The 22,156-nt window shown below is 48.4% G+C and overlaps 2 protein-coding genes across 13 annotated transcripts in view; both read right to left on the bottom strand.

Moving 5' to 3' along the window:
• LOC123930649 overlaps positions 1–19,325 on the bottom strand; it is a 35,052-nt gene extending 15,727 nt beyond the window's left edge. The window contains 4 exon segments of the mRNA XM_045986838.1: positions 844–882; positions 3,993–4,235; positions 4,539–8,231; positions 18,912–19,325. Of these exon segments, the coding sequence (XP_045842794.1) occupies positions 844–882; positions 3,993–4,235; positions 4,539–8,231; positions 18,912–19,325 (4,389 nt within the window).
• The window catches only part of LOC123931895 (zinc finger protein 211-like), a 55,715-nt gene that overhangs the window by 26,568 nt on the left and 6,991 nt on the right, over positions 1–22,156 (bottom strand). For 5 of the 12 annotated variants that reach the window (XM_045989575.1, XM_045989576.1, XM_045989577.1 and 2 more), the window contains 2 exons: positions 12,649–12,874; positions 1,505–1,592 (listed from right to left, as the gene is read on the bottom strand). The gene's annotated coding sequence lies outside the window, so the exon portion shown is untranslated. Of the gene's footprint in view, positions 1–843; positions 1,102–1,504; positions 1,593–1,994; positions 2,061–12,648; positions 12,875–13,828; positions 20,813–21,902; positions 22,103–22,156 lie in introns of those variants that run through there. The other 7 variants (XM_045989579.1, XM_045989580.1, XM_045989583.1 and 4 more) reach the window with 4 other exon arrangements.

The raw sequence follows: 22,156 nt of genomic DNA on the forward strand, positions 1-22,156 counted from the left end.
CTTCAGGGTCCCTAGACCCAAGGTGTGGAAGAATGGCACGTAGTCCCTGCACACTACAGTGGAGAATACAGGAGTGGAAACAGGAGCCAGTGAGAGAGGACACCCTACACATACTTGTGTAGGTTCCGTAAGTGCGTCCGTAGCCATGTTTTAACCGGCAGGTTATAGATGATACATGTCGGGTTTCAGTGGGCTCAGACTCTTCTGTGTACCCATGCCTGGCCGGTAAGCGAGTGAATTTATGACTGGAGTCTACCTTTTATGTCTCAAGTGTTCCATCTTACTAGCTCTGTGTCCTCGAAAAAGGAGTCAACTTCCTAATGCCTCAATGTCTCCATCACTCCCCTTCCATCTGTTTTTCCAACCAGCAGCCTTCGAGAAGCCTTTAAAAACCCTAATGTCATTCGTGTCGCTCCTTTGTTTACAATTATCCACAGCTGCCAGACTCCTGAGCACGCAGGCACAACCCTCGGCCTGCTCCTCCAGGTGAGACTCCGCCTCCAACAATGCTCCCCTCAGGCACAACCACCCCCAGCTGTCCCGAATATTCCCAGCTCAGCGGCACGTCCACGCCTTTGCACAGGTCGGTTCCTCTGCCTGCAACACTCCCCCATGCCTAATCACAACAGTGAAATTAGACGCTCCCCATAACTAATCACCAGTGAAACGAAACCGGGAAGCTGAGATGTCATGTTTATTCAGAGTCATTGTCAGAAACGGGATCCTACCTACTAGTGCCTCGTTATCCTAGAGTGACGCGGGATGTGAGGACATGAGCCGGCGCCCCTCAACCGGAGCTTTAGGATCTGGGTGGCGGTGAGGGGCGGAAAATGCAGCATTTACCTGAGCCGGGTCCCTCAGCGTGGCTGCCGCCATCCGGGCCTGTGGGCGGAGCGGGGCCGGGAACGGGCAGGCGGTTCTTACACCCGCCCTGGTGAGGGGCACCCCAGGGCAACGTCGCCTCGCCTCAAACCCTCCTCTGTATGGCGGGGTCAAAGACTCCTCTGACTCCTTCTCTTGCAAATCACCTCGCACACACCCAGCGCTCCGGAACTTCTGCCCGGATGAACACAGGGGAGAAGCCAAAATGACCGCCCGGAGGAGGACGCCGGAAGTCCCGCCCCGCGCTCGGTGTCACACACGGAAGACGCCTGTTGTGAACCTTCATTGGTTCAGCGAGGCGGCCGTTAGGCGCGGAGCATACAGGGTAATGAAGTTCCCACGGAATCAGACGCCATGGGTAAGGGTGCTCGGCTGCGGACACGCAGACAATTTTCGATCCAGGAGCTGCGCTGGGAGATGCGGTCTATGAGTCCAAGAGACTAGAAGGGACTTAAAGAAGGAGAACTCAAGTTTTGGGGGGAGTGTTGTGTGTTGCTTGTAAATGTTCACCCAAGAGTGCAGGGACGTGTTATTCCAGACTCCATGAAGCTCCGCTTGCTCCCAGAAGCTAAACATATTTCAGATACTCCCAGAGGCTACATACAGATTCAAATACGCTTACCATCTGTAGTCGTGCAGGCTCAACACGTCACGTTGCAATTAAATTCCATACACTATGAAGTCAGTTACACTTGGTTTGATCGGTCGCTCTATGTTTGATCAGGGAAGACAGAAAAAAACAGATTGTCATGACAGGAAATATCGAAGAGGGATGTTGGACTACCCCGAAGAAGGAATATAAAGTAATTAGCACAGAAGGTATCTCCCTTGACTGTACAGTAAATTACTATGTTCAACTTAGCAACTTAGATACTCTGTATCTATTTAGTATCTCTTTTTGGATAGACTGAAAGTCACTACCTTTTGGAAATCTGACATCTGAACAACAGAACTGTGTATGTGCTGCCGAAGCGAGCACTGAACAACAGAACTGTGAAAGACGTGCTATTCTGATAGCGGACGGTGGCTTCAGGGTTTACAGGTGTTAGCACGTATGAAAAGGGTGCTCTGATTTCCAAAATGTAGAGGGTAACTTAAATCTATGAGCTCACCTCATTACTGGAAAGTGGTTATCAGTTCCCCGGGGATTACAGGGAGTTTTCTGCAAGAGGAATTGACATTATCCGAGAAAAACAGCTATAAAATGCAAATTACACAAAGCTACTGACAATGGCTCTATAATGATTCAGAGATTGTCTCAGAAATGTCTCAGTGGAAATACCAGTGAATGATAAAAATGTGAAGATCTTAGAGAAATTGTAGCAGTGATGTCTGAGAAAAGATATAGTTAAGCTGAGCATGTGACTAAAACAATCATTCTGATGGCTTTGTCTCCTGAATTTGATTCTTATCCATTCCTGAAAGTGTAAGACCCTCGGATCCCGTACCCAAGAATTCAACACTGCCACAGGATGCAAATAGCAAGAGGATCTTTATTGTAACACGGGCGCCTGCGGGTGGTCAGCAGCTCCTGCCAGCTGAGCACACCAGGCTGGGGTGGTGCAGGGTTTTTATAGATAGGCACAAATAAGTTTTGGGTGAGGCGGGGCTGATTGGCTGACAGTTTGAACTTTTGAAAAAGGCATACTTGGTGTTTACGGATTGGCTTTGGGATACCTGCGCGCGCAAAGAGAAAGGCGGGAAAGGGAAACAAAGAGGGGAGTTTAGGCCTTGTGATTCAGCAGAAAAGTATCCTGTCTATGTGACTATGCAGCCCCCTGCCTACGTGACTAACATGACTATGCGGCCCCCTGCCTACGTGGTCAGGTATTAGGCCATATCTCATGAGAAGGTTGTTTGCAGGGAGTGCCCTATCTTGCTAAGAAACAGCTGTTATGAAGTTACCAACTAACACTGTATTGAGGGAGCCAAGCGGTTACAGAAAAGCAAAAGAGCAGTTGGTTATTTACATCCTAAAAGCCAGGCAGTTACATTGAATTCAACCCTGGGGGAGGCAGTTACATTGAATTCAACCCTGGGGGAAGGGTCTTTGCAGGCAGGGGTACTCTTCACATAGCAAAGGAACTAATTAACTGCTCCTTTGCTATGCAAAGAGCACTCTTTCATCTCCCCCCTCTTTCTTGATCATGGATAGAATCTTATATCCATTCGTCTTGTTCTTGCATGTCCTGCCCTTGCATTGAGCTAGTCTGGGACCCTGTTTGTTTAAGGAGTTGGTATTGCTGTGTCAGTACCATGGTCTGAATTACTGACAAGTGGTCTTTCATGAACTGGACGAGTTTACTTAGGATGCAAGGGCCAAATGATAAAATCAATAATAGGATAATAAGGGGTCCCATGAGGGTGGACAATAAAGTTGTGAACCAAGGTGATCGATTGAACCAGCCTTCAAACCAGCCTTGCTGGGATTCAAAATCCCTTCTCCTTTGGGCTAATCTCTCTCTAAGCTTATCCATCGTCTCCCTAACTACCCCCGTTTGGTCAGCATAAAAACAGCATTCCTCCTTTAAGGCTGCGCATAGTCCTCCTTCTTTAAGGAACAGTAGATCTAATCCCCTTCTATTCTGTAGTACGACCTCTGAGAGGGAAGTTAAGGATTTTTCTAAGGCCGTGATTGATTTCTCTATCGCCTCAAGCAGTCATGGCGACTTGCAACTGCATAAGCTGGTTGCCTTGAAGTAAGGCAGAAGTTCCTGTCCCAATTCCTGCTGTTATTCCTCCAATTCCTAACAATAGAGCTATTGTGAGGGATATGGGTTCCCTCCGGTATCGGAGCTTTTCTTTCCCCTCATAGAAGTCTAGGATGGTTAACTGACAGACATCAGGGGTGAGAGCAGGCCACCAATTACCAGGGGTATGTAGGCCCTTAATGGACCAGATAACTTCCCCCGTCTGAGAGATGACCTGCCAAGTTAATTGTTTGGGGATATGTGGGCTGGTGCCGTTTACAGGGGAAAGGAAAGAGAATAAGCAAAAGAGTAGGATTAACGGCGAATAAGTCTTATCTTTAGTGGGTTTGGGGAGCATTGGGCGGTCCATTCCGAGTTCTGAGGGTGTCCGGTTTGTCCTTCTGGGTGTGCCGCTTTTACATGGGAGGCGTGGATCCAGGCTGCAATCCCTTCAACTTTTAGCGCCGTGGGCATTGTCAGGAGTACCATGTAGGGTCCCTTCCAACGGGGTTCGAGGTTCGTGGCTCGATGTCTGCGGACCCAGACAGTGTCCCCAATTTTATAGGGATGGGGCCGCAGTGAGGTGTTAAGTTTCTCCTCGTAGGCGGCTGCCAGGGGTTTCCAGACCTCTTGTTGTACCAGCTGCAAGGCTTGCAGATGGGCCTGTATAGAGGGGGAGGGGGAATGAGCAGAGATATCTGGCGCAAAGAATGTGACAGCAGGGGGCGGAGCGCCATAGAGAATTTCAAAGGGAGTTAACCCATGGGGGCCTGGAGTATTTCTGGCCCGATAGAGTGCTAGAGGTAGGAGCGACACCCAATCTTTAGAGCCAGTTTCAAGCAGTAATTTAGTTAGAGTCTCCTTAATGGTCCTATTCATTCTTTCTACCTGTCCTGAACTCTGGGGTCTGTAAGCACAATGTAGTCTCCAATTAATCCCCAGCAGCTTGGCCACCGACTGACTTACCTGGGAGACAAAGGCGGGCCCTTTGTCAGACCCTAGTACCTCCGGCATTCCATACCTTGGAAAAATTTCTTCCAGTAGCTTTTTGGCAACTATGTTGGTGGTTTCCTTTTTGGTAGGAAAGGCTTCTGCCCATCCTGAAAAGGTATCTAGAAAAACTAAGAGGTATTTATATCCATACATGCCAGGTTTAATTTCGGTAAAATCAATTTCCCAATGTGTGCCAGGTTGATGACCACGTACCCGGACCCCTGGTCCAATAACAGTCTTTCCAGGATTAACTTGAGCACAGGTTTTGCAATTAGCGGCCGCTTGATGAAGAAGGAAGTTTCTTTTGGGGATAAAGTCTTTTAGATCTGCCCTATCCATTAGGGTCTTCATTTTACTTGCACTTAAATGAGTCAACTGGTGAAGATGATTTATTAATTCTTTTGCCATTTTTATGGGCATTATGGCCTTTCCCTGGTATTCCCATCGGTTCAGGGCTGAGTTGTAATCGGCCCCTAACTTCTGTATGAAGTCCAAGTCAGCCTCCTCATAATTCCAAATGGGTGTCCCATCTATCCCTTCCGTCCCAGTGAGTATGGTGACAGTTAATAGCTGGGGCCCCAAAGCTGCCTGTTTGGCTGTCACATCAGCTAGGCGGTTTCCTCTCGCCTCGGGGGTATCCCCTTTTTGATGGCCAGGGCAGTGCATTATGCTCAGCTTCTTGGGGAGAAATAAGGCTTTTAATAGGGCCAATATTTCGGTCTTATTTTTAATCCCCTTACCGTCAGAGGTTAGTAGTCCCCTCCACCGATAAATTTCTCCATGAATATGGGCAGTGGCAAAAGCATATCTGCTGTCTGTATAGACATTAAGATTCTTACCTTCTGCCAGTTGGAGGGCCTGGGTTAGGGCAATTAATTCTGCCCGCTGCGCCGAGGTGCCTTCTGGCAGCGCGCTTGCCCATATAATTTGAGAGTCGGTCGTGATGGCCGCTCCTGCCCGTCGTTTTCCATCCTGCAGGTAGCTACTGCCATCAGTATACCAGGTCAGATCTGCATCCTTCATGGGCTGATCAGTTAGGTCGGGCCGTGTCCCATGTGTTTCAGCAAGGATCTGGTGACAGTCATGCAGCGGTGCCTCCCCAGGAGTGGGCAATAAAGTTGCGGGGTTAAGAGTCACTATAGGTCCGAACTGGATTCTGTCTGAGTCCAGGAGGAGGGACTGATAATGAGTCAGGCGGGCATTAGACAGCCAGCGGTCTGGTGGTTGGTGGATTAGAGACTCCACTGTATGTGGAGCCAGGATGGTTAGGGGCTGTCCCAAAGTTAGTTTTGTTGCGTCCTTGATGAGGACCGCGATTGCTGCTATCATTTTTAGACATGGTGGCCAGCCTGCCGCCACAGGGTCTAACTTTTTGGAGAGGTAGGCAATAGGGCGCCTCCAAGGCCCGAGTCTTTGAGTTAGGACCCCCTTAGCAAATCCTTGTTTTTCGGCAACAAAGAGGTCGAAGGGTTTTGTTATGTCTGGCAGGCCTAATGCTGGAGATTTAAGGAGCGCTTGTTTGATATGGTCAAATGCCTGCTGTTGTTGCTCAGTCCAAACAAAAGGAGTATCTTGTTTGGTTAAGGGGTACAGAGGAGCCGCTATTTCTGCAAACCCTGGGATCCATAATCTGCAAAAACCCGCCGTTCCTAGAAATTCCCGCAGTTGCCTGTGGTTTTGAGGTGCTGGAATACCAGATATAGCCTCTTTCCTTGCAGTCGTCAGCCATCGTTGGCCATTATATAACTCGTAGCCCAAGTAGGTGACTTTAATCTGGCAAATTTGGGCTTTCTTTGCGGATGCCCTATATCCCAATTGACCTAGGGCCTGTAGGAGATCCCCAGTACCTATTTGGCAGTCCTCTTTATTGGTAGCTGCTAATAGGATGTCATCGACATATTGGAGCAGGATCAGAGAGGGATGTCTTACCCGGAAGTCGGCTAGGTCCTGGTGAAGAGCTTCGTCGAACAGTGTTGGGCTATTCTTAAACCCCTGTGGTAGCCGTGTCCAGGTTAACTGACCTGATATTCCCAAATCTGGATCCCTCCATTCAAAGGCGAAGAGGGGCTGACTCTGAGGACTCAATCTCAAACAGAAGAAAGCATCTTTGAGATCTAGGACTGTATACCAGGTATGGGTTGGAGGGAGGGTGCTGAGTAAGTTATAAGGGTTGGGCACCGTAGGGCGGATGTCTTCTACCCTCTTATTGACCTCTCTGAGGTCCTGAACCGGTCGGTAATCATTGGTACCAGGTTTCTTGACAGGTAACAGAGGAGTGTTCCAGGGAGACCGGCATGGGGTCAAAATGCCCTGGTCTAGTAACCGCCGTATGTGCGGTTTGATGCCCTGGTAGGCCTCATTGGACATGGGGTACTGCTTAACATTGACAGGAACGGTGGTTGCTTTTAAATGTATGTGAATAGGGGGCTGCTGAATAGCTAGTCCCATTTCTCCTGTTTCCGCCCAGGCATCTGGGTAAGACACAAGCCAGGACTCTATGTTTCTCTGAGGTTGGGAGGGCTCCTCATGAAGTCTATATTCTTCTTCTAACTGTAGGGTAAGGACGTGTAAAGAAGTCCCGCTGGGGCCGGTCACAGTGGCCCCCTGAGGCTCAAAATGGATTTGAGCCTTGAGCTTGGTTAATAAATCTCTCCCCAGGAGTGGATAGGGGCAGTCAGGCACATGAAGGAATGAGTGAGAAACTTTACCTGAAGCCAGATGTACTTTTCTCTCTGTAGTCCATTTATATAGTTTTCCTCCTGTTGCTCCTTGAACCCATGCCATCCGGTCACTTAATGGTCCGAGGCTCTTGGTTAGAACGGAGTGTTGAGCCCCTGTATCTACTAAGAAGGTGACTGGTTGCCCACCAACGGTTAGGGTTACCTGGGGTTCGGGGGGGGGGGGCTCCTGACCCTGATGGCCCTAGTCTTCGTCTAAAGCCATAAGTCTTGTGACTTGCTTAGCATTTTCCTTAGGGTGTCGGAATTTCTTTGGGCATTCTTTGGCCCAATGTCCCCTTTCTTTACAGTAGGCACATTGGTTTCGGTCTACTTGGGACCTCCTTATGTCTCCCTCCCTGTCTGACTTTCCTGCCTCTGGTCCTTGGCTGCCTTGCACTACGGCGGCCAAGATTTTGCTAAGTTCCTTACTTCGTTTACGCTCTCGTTTTTCTTCCCTTTCCTCAGCTTCCTTCTTCAGTTTCTCCTCTCTTTCTTCCTGCAACTTTCTAAGTCGTTCCTCTTTCTCTTCCTGAGTCTCTCTTCTATTAAAAATCTTTTCTGCCTCCTTTAATAAATCTTGCAAAGAGAAATCTTGTAGATTCTCTAAGCGCTGTAGTTTATTTCTTATATCTGGTGCTGACTGCCAAATGAATGCCATTGAAACATTTCCTCTCTGTTCATTACTATCTGGGTCAAAAGGCGTATACCTGCGATAAGCTTCCTTGAGCCTTTCTAGAAAAGCGGTTGGAGATTCCTCTGACCCCTGAGTGACCTGTCTTACCTGAGCCAAATTGGTGGGGTGGCGCCCCACATTATGGAGACCTGCTGTGAGTAACTGGCGGTAAAGATTTAGGTGGTTCCTACCTTCGGCCGTATTAAAATCCCAGGCAGGACGAGTCAAAGGGAAGGCAGCATCTATCACATTAGGGAGTTGTGTGGGCCTCCTCTTTCATCTCTCTGGCCAAGGGTCCAATGGCAGTCCTTGGGCCGTCCCGGGGGAGCCCCCAGGACCCATGTTACTAATTCTGGTTTAGTCCGAATGCAGCTCTTACTTCTGGAAATTCTTACCCATTTCAGTTTCAGTATTTTAACATATCAAAGACCTGTATTTGTCCTGAAAGTCTCCCATATGAATTTCTTCTAAGACGGAATTTATCTTATAAGACAATTAAAACAATTACAAATGACAAAAACTCAGAATGGATATGGTTAGAGCTGATGAGATGAGAGTTTACAATTTAGCTGGCAAGGAGATCAGGTTACTTCTGTGACACGTAACATTTCCATAATTCAAATGATGATCTCTCAAAACATTAAAACTTCAGGAAGTGCATAGAATCTCTAGAATAGTTATAGCATTTACCCAAATGTAACCCAAGGTTTATTGTTGGTTTAGCAGTACTTACTGAGTAACTTAGTATACCAAGGAAAAGCCTTATGAGTCAAAGAGATCTCATTTATAATTTAAATCTTGTCAACAATTGCTAAAACCTTAGAAAGTTTTAAAACACATGCCTAAATAGAATTAGGGCTGTTAAACACCTGATAAAACAAAACATAGAAACTGGGTTTTCTGGGCAGGCAAAGAGAAAACCATAACAGATCAATTAACCTAAGAAAATGTTGCCCTTTTAAACAGAGAGAAAACCACCTTTATTTATATCAGTGTTTTTCCTTTACTAGGTTTCCTTCCCATCGTGAATGATGTCGCAGACAAAGGGAGGGGGATCTTTTAGATGCTGTCCTGCTCGCATCCCTAGTGGGAACTTAGGCGCATCTTAGGTAAGGTCTGTCCGTATAAGTCCCGGACCAGGCTACTCCGTGGAGTAGATGACCGATATGCCATATGACGTGACGCCCCGCGAGACTCAGGGTGCAGCCCACTCAGACTCTGTAGCCAGAGCGGTGGAGCCATACAGACACATTCACACAGTCAGGCACTCTTCAGATTCAAACAGGTCGGACACCCGCCTCTGGGTATCCCTGGCTAATGGGAGGTGATCAGTCTCCCCTCTCATTCTTTATGAGTAAGAGTGAGTTTCTATGGTTACAGGCAATGGGGGATGGTAATGGGGTGTTTTCCCAGTCCCTCAAGGTTGGGCCGCTTTCTGAATCTCTCAAGGCCAAATGGCCCTTTCATTTGGAAGTATAATCTATGTGGAGGTATGTTAGGAGAGTGCTAAATCACCTTGAGGGCTGGGTTTTTTTTTTCCATCAGTCTCAGTTACACTTAGCAGAATTTTGTCCTCTTAGAAACACCTTAATCAGCTATTAACCAGTTGTGACCGGTCATCACAGAAATCCTCAGATGCCGATCTGTGAATCCCTTCAGCACAAACCGTGCTTACCAACAGATTTAAATATTCTTATTTTCTTTGCAGTAAGAAGTCAAAAGCACAAACCTATGTTCAGTAATCAATGCCTTAGCATTTTATCTTCTTCAGAAAAGACCTAGATGTCCAACAAATTTAATTCCATTTGTCATCCAAGCAAAACTTTCAAGTTTCAGGTTACCAAAGACTTTGAAAGCTATCTCAGCAATTACCTATTAAAACTTTGAGACAGACAGTTAACCATCAGTTTAGTAATTTCTTTTTGCTAACAAATTTTAACCAGTAACATGAGCTTATTTGACCTTCAGTAAACTTTGAAGTTTTACATTTACTGCTGATAACTTAAAAGCATGTCGATCTTAATTGAAACATTAAACTTAACTTAGGGTTAAGCAGTCCAAGTCAGGCCAGAGAAAGCAGGGAACTTCCCCAAAACAAAGAAGTTTTGGCAGCTGCTTGGGAATATTCCTTAAGGTCTCTGTCCTGAGTTAGACCAACCCCAGTTGGCTCTGGTTACAGCCATTGGCTCCCTTATATCCTCCTGTCCACTATCTTTCTTGTTTCTATTTCTGGCATACTTGTCTCCTACTTACTGGTTCTGTCTCTAAAATCGCACATTTTCTTTGCTAGGCATAGTGTTTCCCTCTCTCCTAAGGGCACAGAGATGGCGAGCAGCTGCAGGAGTCGGGAGGCCCCCGACTGCCTGGACAGGCGAGCAGCTCAGAACTTGCAGCCGCGCCGCCGCACCGTGCAGCCCAGGCGGTAGGGGCGTTCTTTCTAGCTTCCGCTCTAGCCTGCCTAGCCCACTTCTGAGCTTTTTTTTTTTTTTTCCTTCGCCCCAGCTGCACATTCGTGGGGGGGGGGGGGGCACCAGTTTATCTGCCTTACATAGTCACACACATGGAATCAAGGGAAACCCAAAGTGCAACGAGAAAGATACACAAAACACATAAGACATTTAACGAGCCGGCAAAAAGAAACGCTGCGCGATTCCGGTACAAAACCGAAAGTACAAATTACAAATTCAACCGACCCAAGGGAGCCTCGAGGTCTCCCTGTGGTGGACAAAACCTGCCCAGGGGAACCAAGAGGCTCCCCTGTGGCGGACAAACAAATACAAATACTTTAATCCCTGGGGCGTCCCCCAGGGTGGCAGGGGAGAAGTCCGAGTTCGTCAACTCCTTCTCAAGCTGCCCAAAATACAAAGCAACAACGCGCTGTTGTACAATCCTATACAGGCGTATAGGCAGGACGGAGGACAAACGAGAACACGAGACGGAAGACGAGAACCCAGGTGTTAAGGCTTAAATGCTGGCCAGCTTACCTCCCGGTGGGAGTCAGTTGGATCCTTGGGCAGGAGTCCGATGATCTCGGTGGGACCTCCAAATGTAAGACCCTCGGATCCCGTACCCAAGAATTCAACACTGCCACAGGATGCAAATAGCAAGAGGATCTTTATTGTAACGCGGGCGCCTGCGGGTGGTCAGCAGCTCCTGCCAGCTGAGCACACCAGGCTTGGGTGGTGCAGGGTTTTTATAGATAGGCACAAACAAGTTTTGGGTGAGGCGGGGCTGATTGGCTGACAGTTTGAACTTTTGAAAAAGGCATACTTGGTGTTTACGGATTGGCTTTGGGATACCTGCGCGCGCAAAGAGAAAGGCGGGAAAGGGAAACAAAGAGGGGAGTTTAGGCCTTGTGATTCAGCAGAAAAGTATCCTGTCTACGTGACTATGCAGCCCCCTGCCTACGTGACTAACATGACTATGCGGCCCCCTGCCTACGTGGTCAGGTATTAGGCCATATCTCATGAGAAGGTTGTTTGCAGGGAGTGCCCTATCTTGCTAAGAAACAGCTGTTATGAAGTTACCAACTAACACTGTATTGAGGGAGCCAAGCGGTTACAGAAAAGCAAAAGAGCAGTTGGTTATTTACATCCTAAAAGCCAGGCAGTTACATTGAATTCAACCCTGGGGGAGGCAGTTACATTGAATTCAACCCTGGGGGAAGGGTCTTTGCAGGCAGGGGTACTCTTCACATAGCAAAGGAACTAATTAACTGCTCCTTTGCTATGCAAAGAGCACTCTTTCAAAAGTAAGTGATACCAACATTCAGGGAGAACTAACAGGGACATTAGAAATAGGTCGACTTGTAAAAATATAAAGGCAAGCTAAAGTGTCTTGCTTATTCACTGTTCTAACAAATAATCAATGAGTGTTTGGCTTCAAGAACTTATTGTCGATGCAAAGGAGACATCTGGACACAATGGGACAAAGACTCCTGCCCTCCTGGGGGTTATATTATATACAAGGAGGTCACAGAATTCATGAAAGAAGAAATCCTAAATCATGTAGGAGAACATAACATGAATGTGCTTAGAAGTATGGTCTGTATATTACATAACCTGTACGATCCCTTCTTTTTTAGTATCAGTTCAAAAATCCTGCAGATTTAGAGGTGACTCTTGCTATTGTGAGAAACACTGTGACCTGGTCTAAGAAATCACAACAGTACAATGGAATGTTCTATCAGACACCTGGAAAATTGTTAAAACAGATTCTAAGGTCTTGATCCAAAGAATCTGTTTCACTAGGCCAGTTTCTGAAACGAGAACAAGCATTTCTAACAAATCACTGGGTGACACGAATGGTAAAGGTCTAGGAATTAAACTTGGAAACCAGGTTTTGATGAAAAATGAGGCTGCCTAGGTCCAGGCCTTGAAGTCTGCCACACTGAAGAATTGCAGACTCCCAGAGGCAGAGCCAGAGTGTCTCACATCTGTCCCCTGAGTGTCTCTGCAGTGAGCAAATCAGGCTAATGGCCAACCTGGCTGGAGTCCTCAATGGCTTAGGAGCCCTGTGAGGGCTCCACCTACCAAAGCTACCTATCCACCTGCACATTTTGCCTAGAACTTATTCTGAAAATACCCACATAGTTATCCCTCTTATCCTTCAAGTTTTTGCCCAGTGACCCCATTATCAAAGACGCCTCCCTTATCGCACTATGTAACATACATAAAAAGTTAATATTCACCCAGCTTGTGATTCCAGCATTGCACCCTGAAGTATTAACACAAGAGAAATGAAATATAGCCACATAACGAATTGTAGTATAATGTCTGTAGTGATTTTATTTGTAACAACTGGTACCGGAAAGCAGTCGATATCCATAAACAGATGAATGAATATACAAGCAGTGGTAGTTCATAGAAAATCATACTTCTCAGCGATATAAAAATGATGAACTATTCATGCTGAATCTGAAAAAAAAAAAAAAAGAACATTCTGCAGAGGGCACCCATGGGAGGAAAAAAAGGGTAAACAATTTACTGTTTCAACCATATAAAATTCTAGACAATGCAACTAATCTGTTACAAAGGAAAGTAGACCAATGGTTGCCTGAAGGGCAGAGAGAGAGACACCACTGAAGCGCTGCACATAAATACAGAGTGAGGGACAGGTCCTTTTTCATGATTGTGATGAGTTTCCTGGGTTAAGTGAATTTCAGCTTACTGAGCTGTACAGTTTAAATATGTACGGTTTACTGCACATCATCTATACCTTATCACAACTTTAGAAAGGGTTCAAAGTAAAAATCTGGATTTCCTACTGGCTTGTAAAATCCCACTCTAGACTCACCATCTCTCCTCACACCCCAGGGAGAACAAACACAAGTAAACAATGAAAGCCATTTCCACTTCATTCGAAAGGAATGCAGGCTGCAGTGCTGAGGACACAATCACCGGACCAAGACATCTCCTTTCTCTCAACTCCCTGTTTTCCTCCCAAGACAGCAACGGCCTTGAGACAGGGCGCCCAAAAAAGTTACATGAGTCATAAAAACTTTACATTATTTTTTTCTCAAAGGCCCTCAGCTACACAAGATACACCCTTCTGGAAATCCTGAAAATTTCAGTACCTGCTCATCCTTCACAGCCATAGTGACTAAAACTGCGGACACCCTTTTAAAAGAGGCCCATTCCAACCAGTTTGTTGTAGTCTCCTCACTCCCTATAAATCCAGTGTGGGGGTGCGGGGGTGGGGGGTTGTTTGCTTGTTTTTAACAATCATGATTCCCCCTATAATCTTTCCACCAGTGGCACCACCCTAAAGAATTTTGGACACCAGGGGGAAAAAAAAAAAAAAAAAAAAAGAATTTTGGACACCAGAGCACCTGGCCGCTTTGCGGGACCCAAGTAATAGATTTCTCTTACCAGTGCTGAGCGGGATGCAGCATCTCCTCTGAATAAGAAAACAATTCTTCCGAACACCAGAGTCTGTCACAACTGTATCCTCCTCAGGTTGACCTCTGAACCTACAGAGTATCATGACATCCAAGCTACAAATCAGGACCATAATGCCCGACAGTCTTTCCTGGGAGGCTGTGGGCAGCAATGCAAACTAGGCCAAACAAAACAAAACAAAATGCTGTGCCCAAGTTTTCACGTCCGAGAGACCACCAAGGAGCCAACATTGATGCAATCACACGAGGGTTTATTCGACAAGCTTAAGCTTGGACCCAAGTATACCTGACACAGCGGAGTAGGGACTTGGACCCCAAGTCTAGTTAAGGCAAGGGTATTTATGTGTCATTACAAGAGGCTTGGGCGGGGGTAAGAGGGGAAATTTCAGACTTTCCTGCAGTAAGCTGATTAGCTGTTGCCGGGGTGTTCCAGGGTTGGGTATAGCGGTTTTTCCTGGAACTAAAGTTCAGCCCCCGGTCACTAGGGCCTGAGATGGCTGCTGAAGCTAAGATGGCTGTACTCTTGCTAAGGTTAAACTTGAAGTGGGATGTCCTTAATTTTCTCGGCCTCCACATTTCCCCCTCTCAGGTGAACCTAAGGAAGGACCCAATCACGGGTCCAGGCTGGTTTCAACACACAGGTCCAGTGGTTGGTACTGCTGTCTGAGTACCATGAGCTGACTCTGTCTCTGACAAAAGTAATCTATTAATGATGCAGGGCCCGAAGGTAAGGAGGAGGAGGATAATGAGGGGCCCAGCTAGGGTGGACAGCAAGGTGGTTAACCATGGGGAATGACTGAACCATGATTCAAACCAACTTTGCTGCTGTTCCCATTGGCATCTAGTCAAACCTTCTCTGACTTTTGCCACAGATTCTCAGACTATTCCTGAGTGGTCAGCGAAGAAGCAACATTCCTTGTTGAAGGCAGCACATAACCCCCCTCGTTGTAAGAAGACTAAGTCTAATCCTCTTCTGTTTCGAAGAACAACCTCAGACAAAGATGTTAGGGAATCTTGGAGGTGGGAAATAGAGGTTTCTATCCATTCTATGTCTAGATCAATTGCTGCTCTGAGACTGTTATAGTGGGAATTCTGTACGGCTAGTGAAGTAATATCTGACCCTGCACCTGCTAACCCAATTCCCAACAGCATGGCGATGGTGACAGCCGAGATGGGCTTTTATCCCGTCTGTGGGTACCTGCATTGAACCACTGAAGTACCTGTTCATCTGAGTGGTAGGTAATTTTTTTTTTAAAGATTTTATTTATTTGACAGACAGAGATCATAAGTAGGCAGAGAGGCAGGCAGAGAAAGAGGAGGAAGCAGGCTCCCTGCTGAGCAGAGAGCCCGCTGTGGGGCTCGATCCCAGGATCCTGGGATCATGACCTGAGCCGAAGGCAGAGGCTTTAACCCACTGAGCCACCCAGGCGCCCCTGAGTGGGAGATAATTTTAGGAAGTAGCTGAACTAGCACATAGAAACCCTTTGTCTGATTTAGAACCTGACCATGAAAACAGGGAGTTAGGCCTGTAGAACATGCCCACCACCCATCTTGAGGAGGTAGGTAGTAGTCTAGGCTAGATATAGATCTTGTATCATTACATAGGGACTACTATTGGGGTGAGGGGGTGCCTATGCAGAGTCCCTGACCCGACACTGATTGTAAAGTCAGTCCTTGAGTCTTTTGATGCCATCTACAGGCATTAGGGTCGGAGGTTATGTTGTACTGACCGACATTGCAATTCCCTCATAGAAAGGAGGCTGGATGTCATAGCAGAGCCAGCAAGATCGGGTAAGATCGGGCTTGGTTGCACTGAGGAAACTGTAAGCTTGGAACTTCAGGTCCCAAAGTGGATGCTGAGAGGGGCGGAGGGAGGATCTTATGGGAAGGAGGTCGGGACGGGAGTCACTGTGTCTGCATCAGGGGTGTTATTGGACGCAGATGGCATGGTAGGTATAAGGGAGGGTGGTGGCAAGATAGGAGTTGTTTGATGTTTGGGTGGTTGTGGTGCTAGGACTGGGTTAGGCCCTGCTCCCTGGGGTCCGCCCAGTGGTTTATCGAGTCGCCTGAGCATAAATAAGACTCCAGTATCATATCCGCTCTGGTAGAGTCGTAGCCCCTATAGAAGTCCCACTCCCCAATCTGTTTCTTTCTTTCCTGCGTCTGTAAAGGAGATGCTGATTGGGTTACAGGTGGGATTAGCCGTGCATTGGGTGTTAGTTATGTTCCACTGGACCTTTATGAGGCCCAGGAGAGGCTTTCCCGCCAGCCAATAGCATGTCCCAGTTCCTTCGCAACCCCAGCTTCTACAGAAATAATCTGTCCGCCCACCACAATGGGAGATCCTGGTACAGTCTAACGGGGGGGGGGGGGGGCGGACATACATAAAAACGGGTATTTTGGAGTGCCTTCATGGCGGTTTGGGTACCGCACCCCGGTATTCCTGTCCTACCTTCATGCCACGGGTCCTGTCTGAATACAGTGCACAGGTCTACGGTCAAGTCAGGCCACCAGGTTCCCTTAGGGCGTTGTTCTGTCATCTGGACCACTACCTGATTAGAACTTGGGGTAATAATTTGCCATGTAATATTATAGGGTATGTGAGGGTTAGTGCTACTAGTTCTGGCATGGAAAAGGCATAGTATAAGCAACATTAGTGGGGTAAGTGAGAATGGCACAGTCTTAGCTTTAGGGGATTGTCCTTGTCTGGTTGGCTTTTCCATTCTGGAACAAAGTCCTTGAGAACGGCGTGTGGGTCAGCTGGCTGGATGTGGGTGCAGTGGACCCAGGGAGTAACCCCATTGACCTTGAGAGCGGTGGGAGTGGTCAGGATCACGATGTAGGGTCCCTTCCAGCATGGTTGAAGTGTCTGGTGTTGGCGTCTCCGGACGTACACCCAGTCACCCGGCCAATATCGATGGGGGCCCGGGGGTGGCCCAGTCTCGTAGAGGGCCCTTAGCTTAGGCCACACCTGTTCATGGGTTCGTTGTAACATTTGGAGGGAGAAAAGGAGTCGGTGATCATCAAACTCAGCAAGCACCTCAGGTTTTAAATTGGGAATAACAGGCGGAGGAACACCGAACATGATCTCGGAGGGGAAGTCCCATCTTATATGGGGAGTTTCGTACCCTATATAGGGTGAAGAGGAAGAGAGTCACCCAGTCCCTGCCAGTCTCCAGGGCTAATTTAGTTAAGGTCTCCTTTAATGTTCTGTTCATCCTCTCTACCTGTCCTGAGCTCTGGGGACGATATGCACAATGTAATCTCCAATCTGCCCCAAGTACCAGTGCCACTCCCTGTGTTAGCTTAGAGACCAATCCTGGTCCGTTGTCTGATCCAATCCTAACAGGAAAACCGTACCTCGTTAAGATGTCTTCCAGCAGTTTCTTGGTCATGGCCTGTGCTGTTTCATGTTTGGTGGTAAATGCCTCTGTCCATCCTGAAAAAGTATCTATAAACACTAGTAAATACCTGTATCCATATTTTCCAGGTTTTATCTCAGTGAAGTCCACTTCCCAGTAGGCTCCTGGGCAGTCCCCCTGGAGCCGGGTGCCCGGGTTAGATCCATGGGCAGTGGCATTAGTTAAATGACATGCGCGGCAGCTTGCTACAATATTTGATCTTTGATCATGAGTCTTTGATGGTGATCTTCGCATGTCACACCAAGTTTTCCATTTTTTTGTTCCCAGGTGTGTAATCTTATGCATTTCGGATAGGAGTCGCCATCCCAGTTCCTCTTGTAGGATTATGCTGCAATCTGCAGCTCTCCACCAGCCATGTAAGCACTGTGTCCCGGGCAGACGCCCAATCCATTGTAAGTCTGCGTCAGTGTAGTTGGGGCTGTCTGGCAAGTTCGGTGCTCCCGGATCAGGCAGTGTGGTCACTAAGGCATGGTCCACCGAAAGAGCTGCCTCCTTTGCCTTTAAGTCGGCCAGCCAGTTTCCCCTGGCCACTGGTGTGTCTGCTTTTTGGTGTCCCGGACAATGGATAATGGCCAGTGCCTTAGGTAGCCAGAGGTCCCTTAGGAGTTCAAGAATTCTGCCTTGTATTTAATAGTCTTTCCTTCTGCTGTTAAGAGTCCTCTCTATAAATGGCTCCATGTACATGGGCTGTGGCAAGGCGTACCTGCTATCAGTATAGATGTTTATCCACTTGCCTGCTCCCATTGTTAGCGCCTTGGTTAGCGCAATCAGCTCTACACGTTGGGCAGATGTCCCAGCTGCCAATGGTTCTGCCCAGTCTCTGTCTCTGTGGTCACAGCTGCTCCCACATACCTGATTCCTTCCCGGACAAAGCTACTGCCATCTGTATACCAGGTGTCATCTGCATTCAGCAGTGGTCGGTCCTGGAGATCGGCTCTGACTCCGTGCACCTGAGCCAGGATTTCTTGGCAGTCATGTAGGGGTGGTTCCCAGTCAGGTTTAGGGAGCAATGTCGCTGGGTTTAGGGCTGTTGGTGCCTGGAACAAAATTCTGGTAGGGTTCAAAAGCAAGCACTGGTAATGGGTCAAGCGGGCATTGCTGATCCACCGGTCTGGGGGTTGTTTGAGTACCCCTTCAATGGCATGGGGGCCAGCTTATCTGCATCTTTAACCATGGTGGCCACTGCAGCAATAATCTTTAAGTACGGAGGCCAACCAGCAGCCACGGCATCTAATTTCTTTGAGAGGTAGGCCACCGGTCTCTTCCAGGGGCCTATGTACTGAATTAGGACTCCCTTTGCCACCCCTTCCTTTCCATCCACGTAAAGGTGGAAGGGCTTAGTCAATCAGGCAGCCCGAGTGCCGGGGCCGAAAGCAAGGCTTGCTTAAGGTCATTGAAGGCTTTGTTCATGGCCTCAGTCCACACAAAGTTCTGTTTTTGTTTTGTGGCCTCGTAGAGGGGCCTAGCTATGTCAGTGAAACCAGGGATCCACAACCGGCAGAACCCCACTGACCCTAGGAATTCATGCACCTGGCAGATGTTTTGAGGCTGTGGGATTCTCATGACGGTCTCCTTCCGTGCATCCGTTAACCATCTTTGTCCATCTTTTAATTTGTACCCCAGGTCGCTCACCTCCATTCTGCAGATCTGGGCCTTCTTAGCTGAAACCCGGTATCCTAGAGCTGCTATCACTTGGAGCAAATCCTTGGTGCCTTGTAGGCATATTTCCTGGTCCTCTGCTGTCAACAGGATATCATCTACATACTGTAATAGAGTCAGGTTAGGGAGCTCGGCACGGAACTCACCGACGTCCTCGTGTAGTGCCTCGTCGAAGATGGTGGGCGAGTTCTTGAATCCTTGCGGCAGTCGAGTCCAGGTGAGTTGGCCATTGATGCCCTTCTCCGGGTCCATCCATTCAAAAGTGAAGAGGTCTTGGCTCTTTGGGGCCAAGGGCAAGCTGAAGAAGGTGTCCTTTAGGTCTAGCACTATGTACCAAGTCTTGTCTGGGGGCAAGGTGGAGAGGAGAGTGTAAGGGTTTGGGACCATGGGGTGCATTTCCATCACTCATTGGTTTACTTCCCTCAAGTCCTGGACTGGTCTACAATCATTAGTGTGGCTTTCACACCGGCAGGAGGGGAGTATTCCATGCCCACTGACAAGGCTGCAGTATGCCCGAGTCTAGCAGTCGCCGATGTGTGGGGTAATCCCTATCCGTGCTGTGAGAGGCGTGGGGTATTGGCAGACCCTGACTGGCTCTGCCCCTGGCTTTAGTTCAATGTATACAGCCAGCCGATGTTGAGCCAATCCCATTCCCCCCATTTCTGCCCACACTTGGGGAAACTCCTGCAACTAGTGGTCAACGTCGGTCACTGGTGCTGGGGGCGTTTGGTGAAGACGATATTCGTCCTCGAGGTTCATGACAAGCACCTGGATCAGGTGCCCCTCTTTATCTAGAACCGTTGCCCCTTTAGGCAATTTAGGGAAATTAATTTGGGATCCCATCTTGGTGAGTAGGTCCCGGCCTAACGGGGTAGGGGCACTCAGGGATGACCATGAAGGAGTAGGATACCCGGCCCACGCCGAGATCCACTGTTCTTCGGGTTGTCCATGAATATTGCTTAGCGCCTGTGACCCCCTGTACCCATGAGGTCTTATTTGTCAACTTCCCTTGAGGTTGTAGCAAGACAGAGTGCTGTGCCCTGGTGTCTACTAGGAATTTAATCGGTTTCCCCTCCACTTTAAGGGTTACCCTGGGCTCGGCGAGGGGTGCTGAACCCCGACCCCCCTAGTCATCTAAATCTTCGACCTCCAAGATAGTAGCGGAGGCCTTTAGTCTTTTGTTGGGGCAATCCTTTACCCAGTGGCCTTCTTCCTTGCAATAGCACACTGGTTTTTATTCAGTTTGGGGCGTTCTCGATGGGGGCCACCCTTCTTACCTGCTCCTGAAGCCAACTTCTTGAGACGTCTCTGTTTTTCACGCGGGTCTTCCGCGGTTGTGGCCAGTAGGATCTTAGCCAGGTTCTGGGTCTGATGGTCACTTATCTTAGCCTGTTGTTCCTCCAGGCTCTCTCTCTGTTATTGTAGACTCTTGCCACCACGATCAGATCCTGTAGGCTCTTTTCTCCTAGTCTTTCTACCCTCTGCAATTTCCTTTTAATGTCCGGAGCGGCTTGGTTAACAAAAGCCATAACAATGGCAGCTCTGGTTTCTGGGGCCTCTGGATTCTGTCTGAACGCCTCTATGATCCCTTCTAGGAATGCCACCGGACTCTCATCTTTACCCTGTCTTACATCATGTACCTTGGCCAGATTGGTGGGCTTGCGTGCTGCAGCCTTGAGACCTGCCATTAGAGTCTGGCGGTAGACCCGGAGCCTCTCCTTACCTTCTGCCAAGTTGTAGTCCCAAGCGGGGCAAGATAAGGGGAAAGCTGCATTTATGAGGTTGGGGTTCTGAGTTGGCTGTCTGTTGTCACCCAGGACGGACTTTCAGGCTTCCACCTGGATTCGCTCTCTTTCCTCAGTGGTAAAGAGAACCTGCAAGAGGGGCGCCTGGGTGGCTCAGTGGGTTAAAGCCTCTGCCTTTGGTTCAGGTCATGATCCCAGGGTCCTGGGATCAAACCCCGCATCGGGCTCTCTGCTCCACAGGGAGCCTGCTTCCTCCTCTCTCTCTGCCTGCCTCTCTGCCTAGTTGTGATTTCTGTCAAATAAATAAAATATTTAAAAAAAAAAAAAAGAGAACCTGAAGAGCTGCTGACCGTCATCCCAGGTGGCTGATGGGTGAGAAGAACAGTATCCAAAAGACCAATAAGATCTTTTGGGTTATCGGAGAACTTTGTGTTTTGGGTTCTCCAGTTGTATAAATCACTAGTAGAGAATGGCCAATATAACATCGGCTGTCCCCCCATTTCATCAGGGGGTCCCACAGCGTGGAGGGGAAGGACAGTGGAATTGGCCAGTCCCAGGTTTGGGGTTGGGGCTGCCCGATGGGTCCGTCCACGTGTCCCCGCCGCTGGCCCATGTATGGGGGCCCCTCCATCTGGGAGGGGGAGCGGCACTTCCTTGGCAGCCCCTGGTACTTCTGCTGGAGGGACAGACGGGGAGGGGGAGACCTGGTAGGGTGGTGGAAGAATCAGGTCCTCCGTGGAAGTGTCCTGAAGGACCGGGTAAAGAGGAGTCCTTGGTTTGGACTCTGTTTGTCAGACTTAGGAGTTAGGTTCCACAGGGCTAGGATCTCGGATGTAGGTCCTGCTTTGGGAGGGAGAAAAGGTTTATTAAGCCAGGAGGGAGGGTTCTCGATCATATCCTGCCAGACCAGGATATATGGCACTTGGTCAGGGTGGCCGGGAAGTTTCTCTCTGAAGATGACGGCCTTAACCCGTAAGATAATAGGCAATTGAGAAGTTCCCTCCCGGGGCCATCCAACATTAAAGGCTGGCCACCCAGACATGCAGAAAGTCTGAAACTTTCCCTTTTGTTCATCCGTGCTCAGCTTATGATCTCTTTCCCTGACGTCTGAGAAGGGGTCAACAATCAGAGACGGAGGGGTCGTCTTTGTCTGTCCCATCACGTCTCCAGTCCACACCAAGACAAAGACACTTATGACAATTAACTAGAACATACTCACACAAACAATCTGGCGCGGCCGCGAAGACAAAACTGAAAGTAAGTTGAGGGGTGGTCCGACTGCAATGACAGGGGACTCTCCTCACAGAGAAGGACTTCATCCTTCAGGCGGGAGCAAGGGACGTCTCCCAAGACCCCCGGTCGACAGCCTGCCAGCGAGTCCGCTTAAGCCAATGTCGACCCAGATACAGCTTGGAATTCCTACAGGTAAAAACACAGATTGGAGCTCCCCGAAAGTATGCGCGCAAACAGGTA

This window comes from Meles meles, chromosome 19 (genome assembly GCF_922984935.1).
Source record: "Meles meles chromosome 19, mMelMel3.1 paternal haplotype, whole genome shotgun sequence".
Lineage (NCBI taxonomy): Eukaryota > Metazoa > Chordata > Mammalia > Carnivora > Mustelidae > Meles > Meles meles.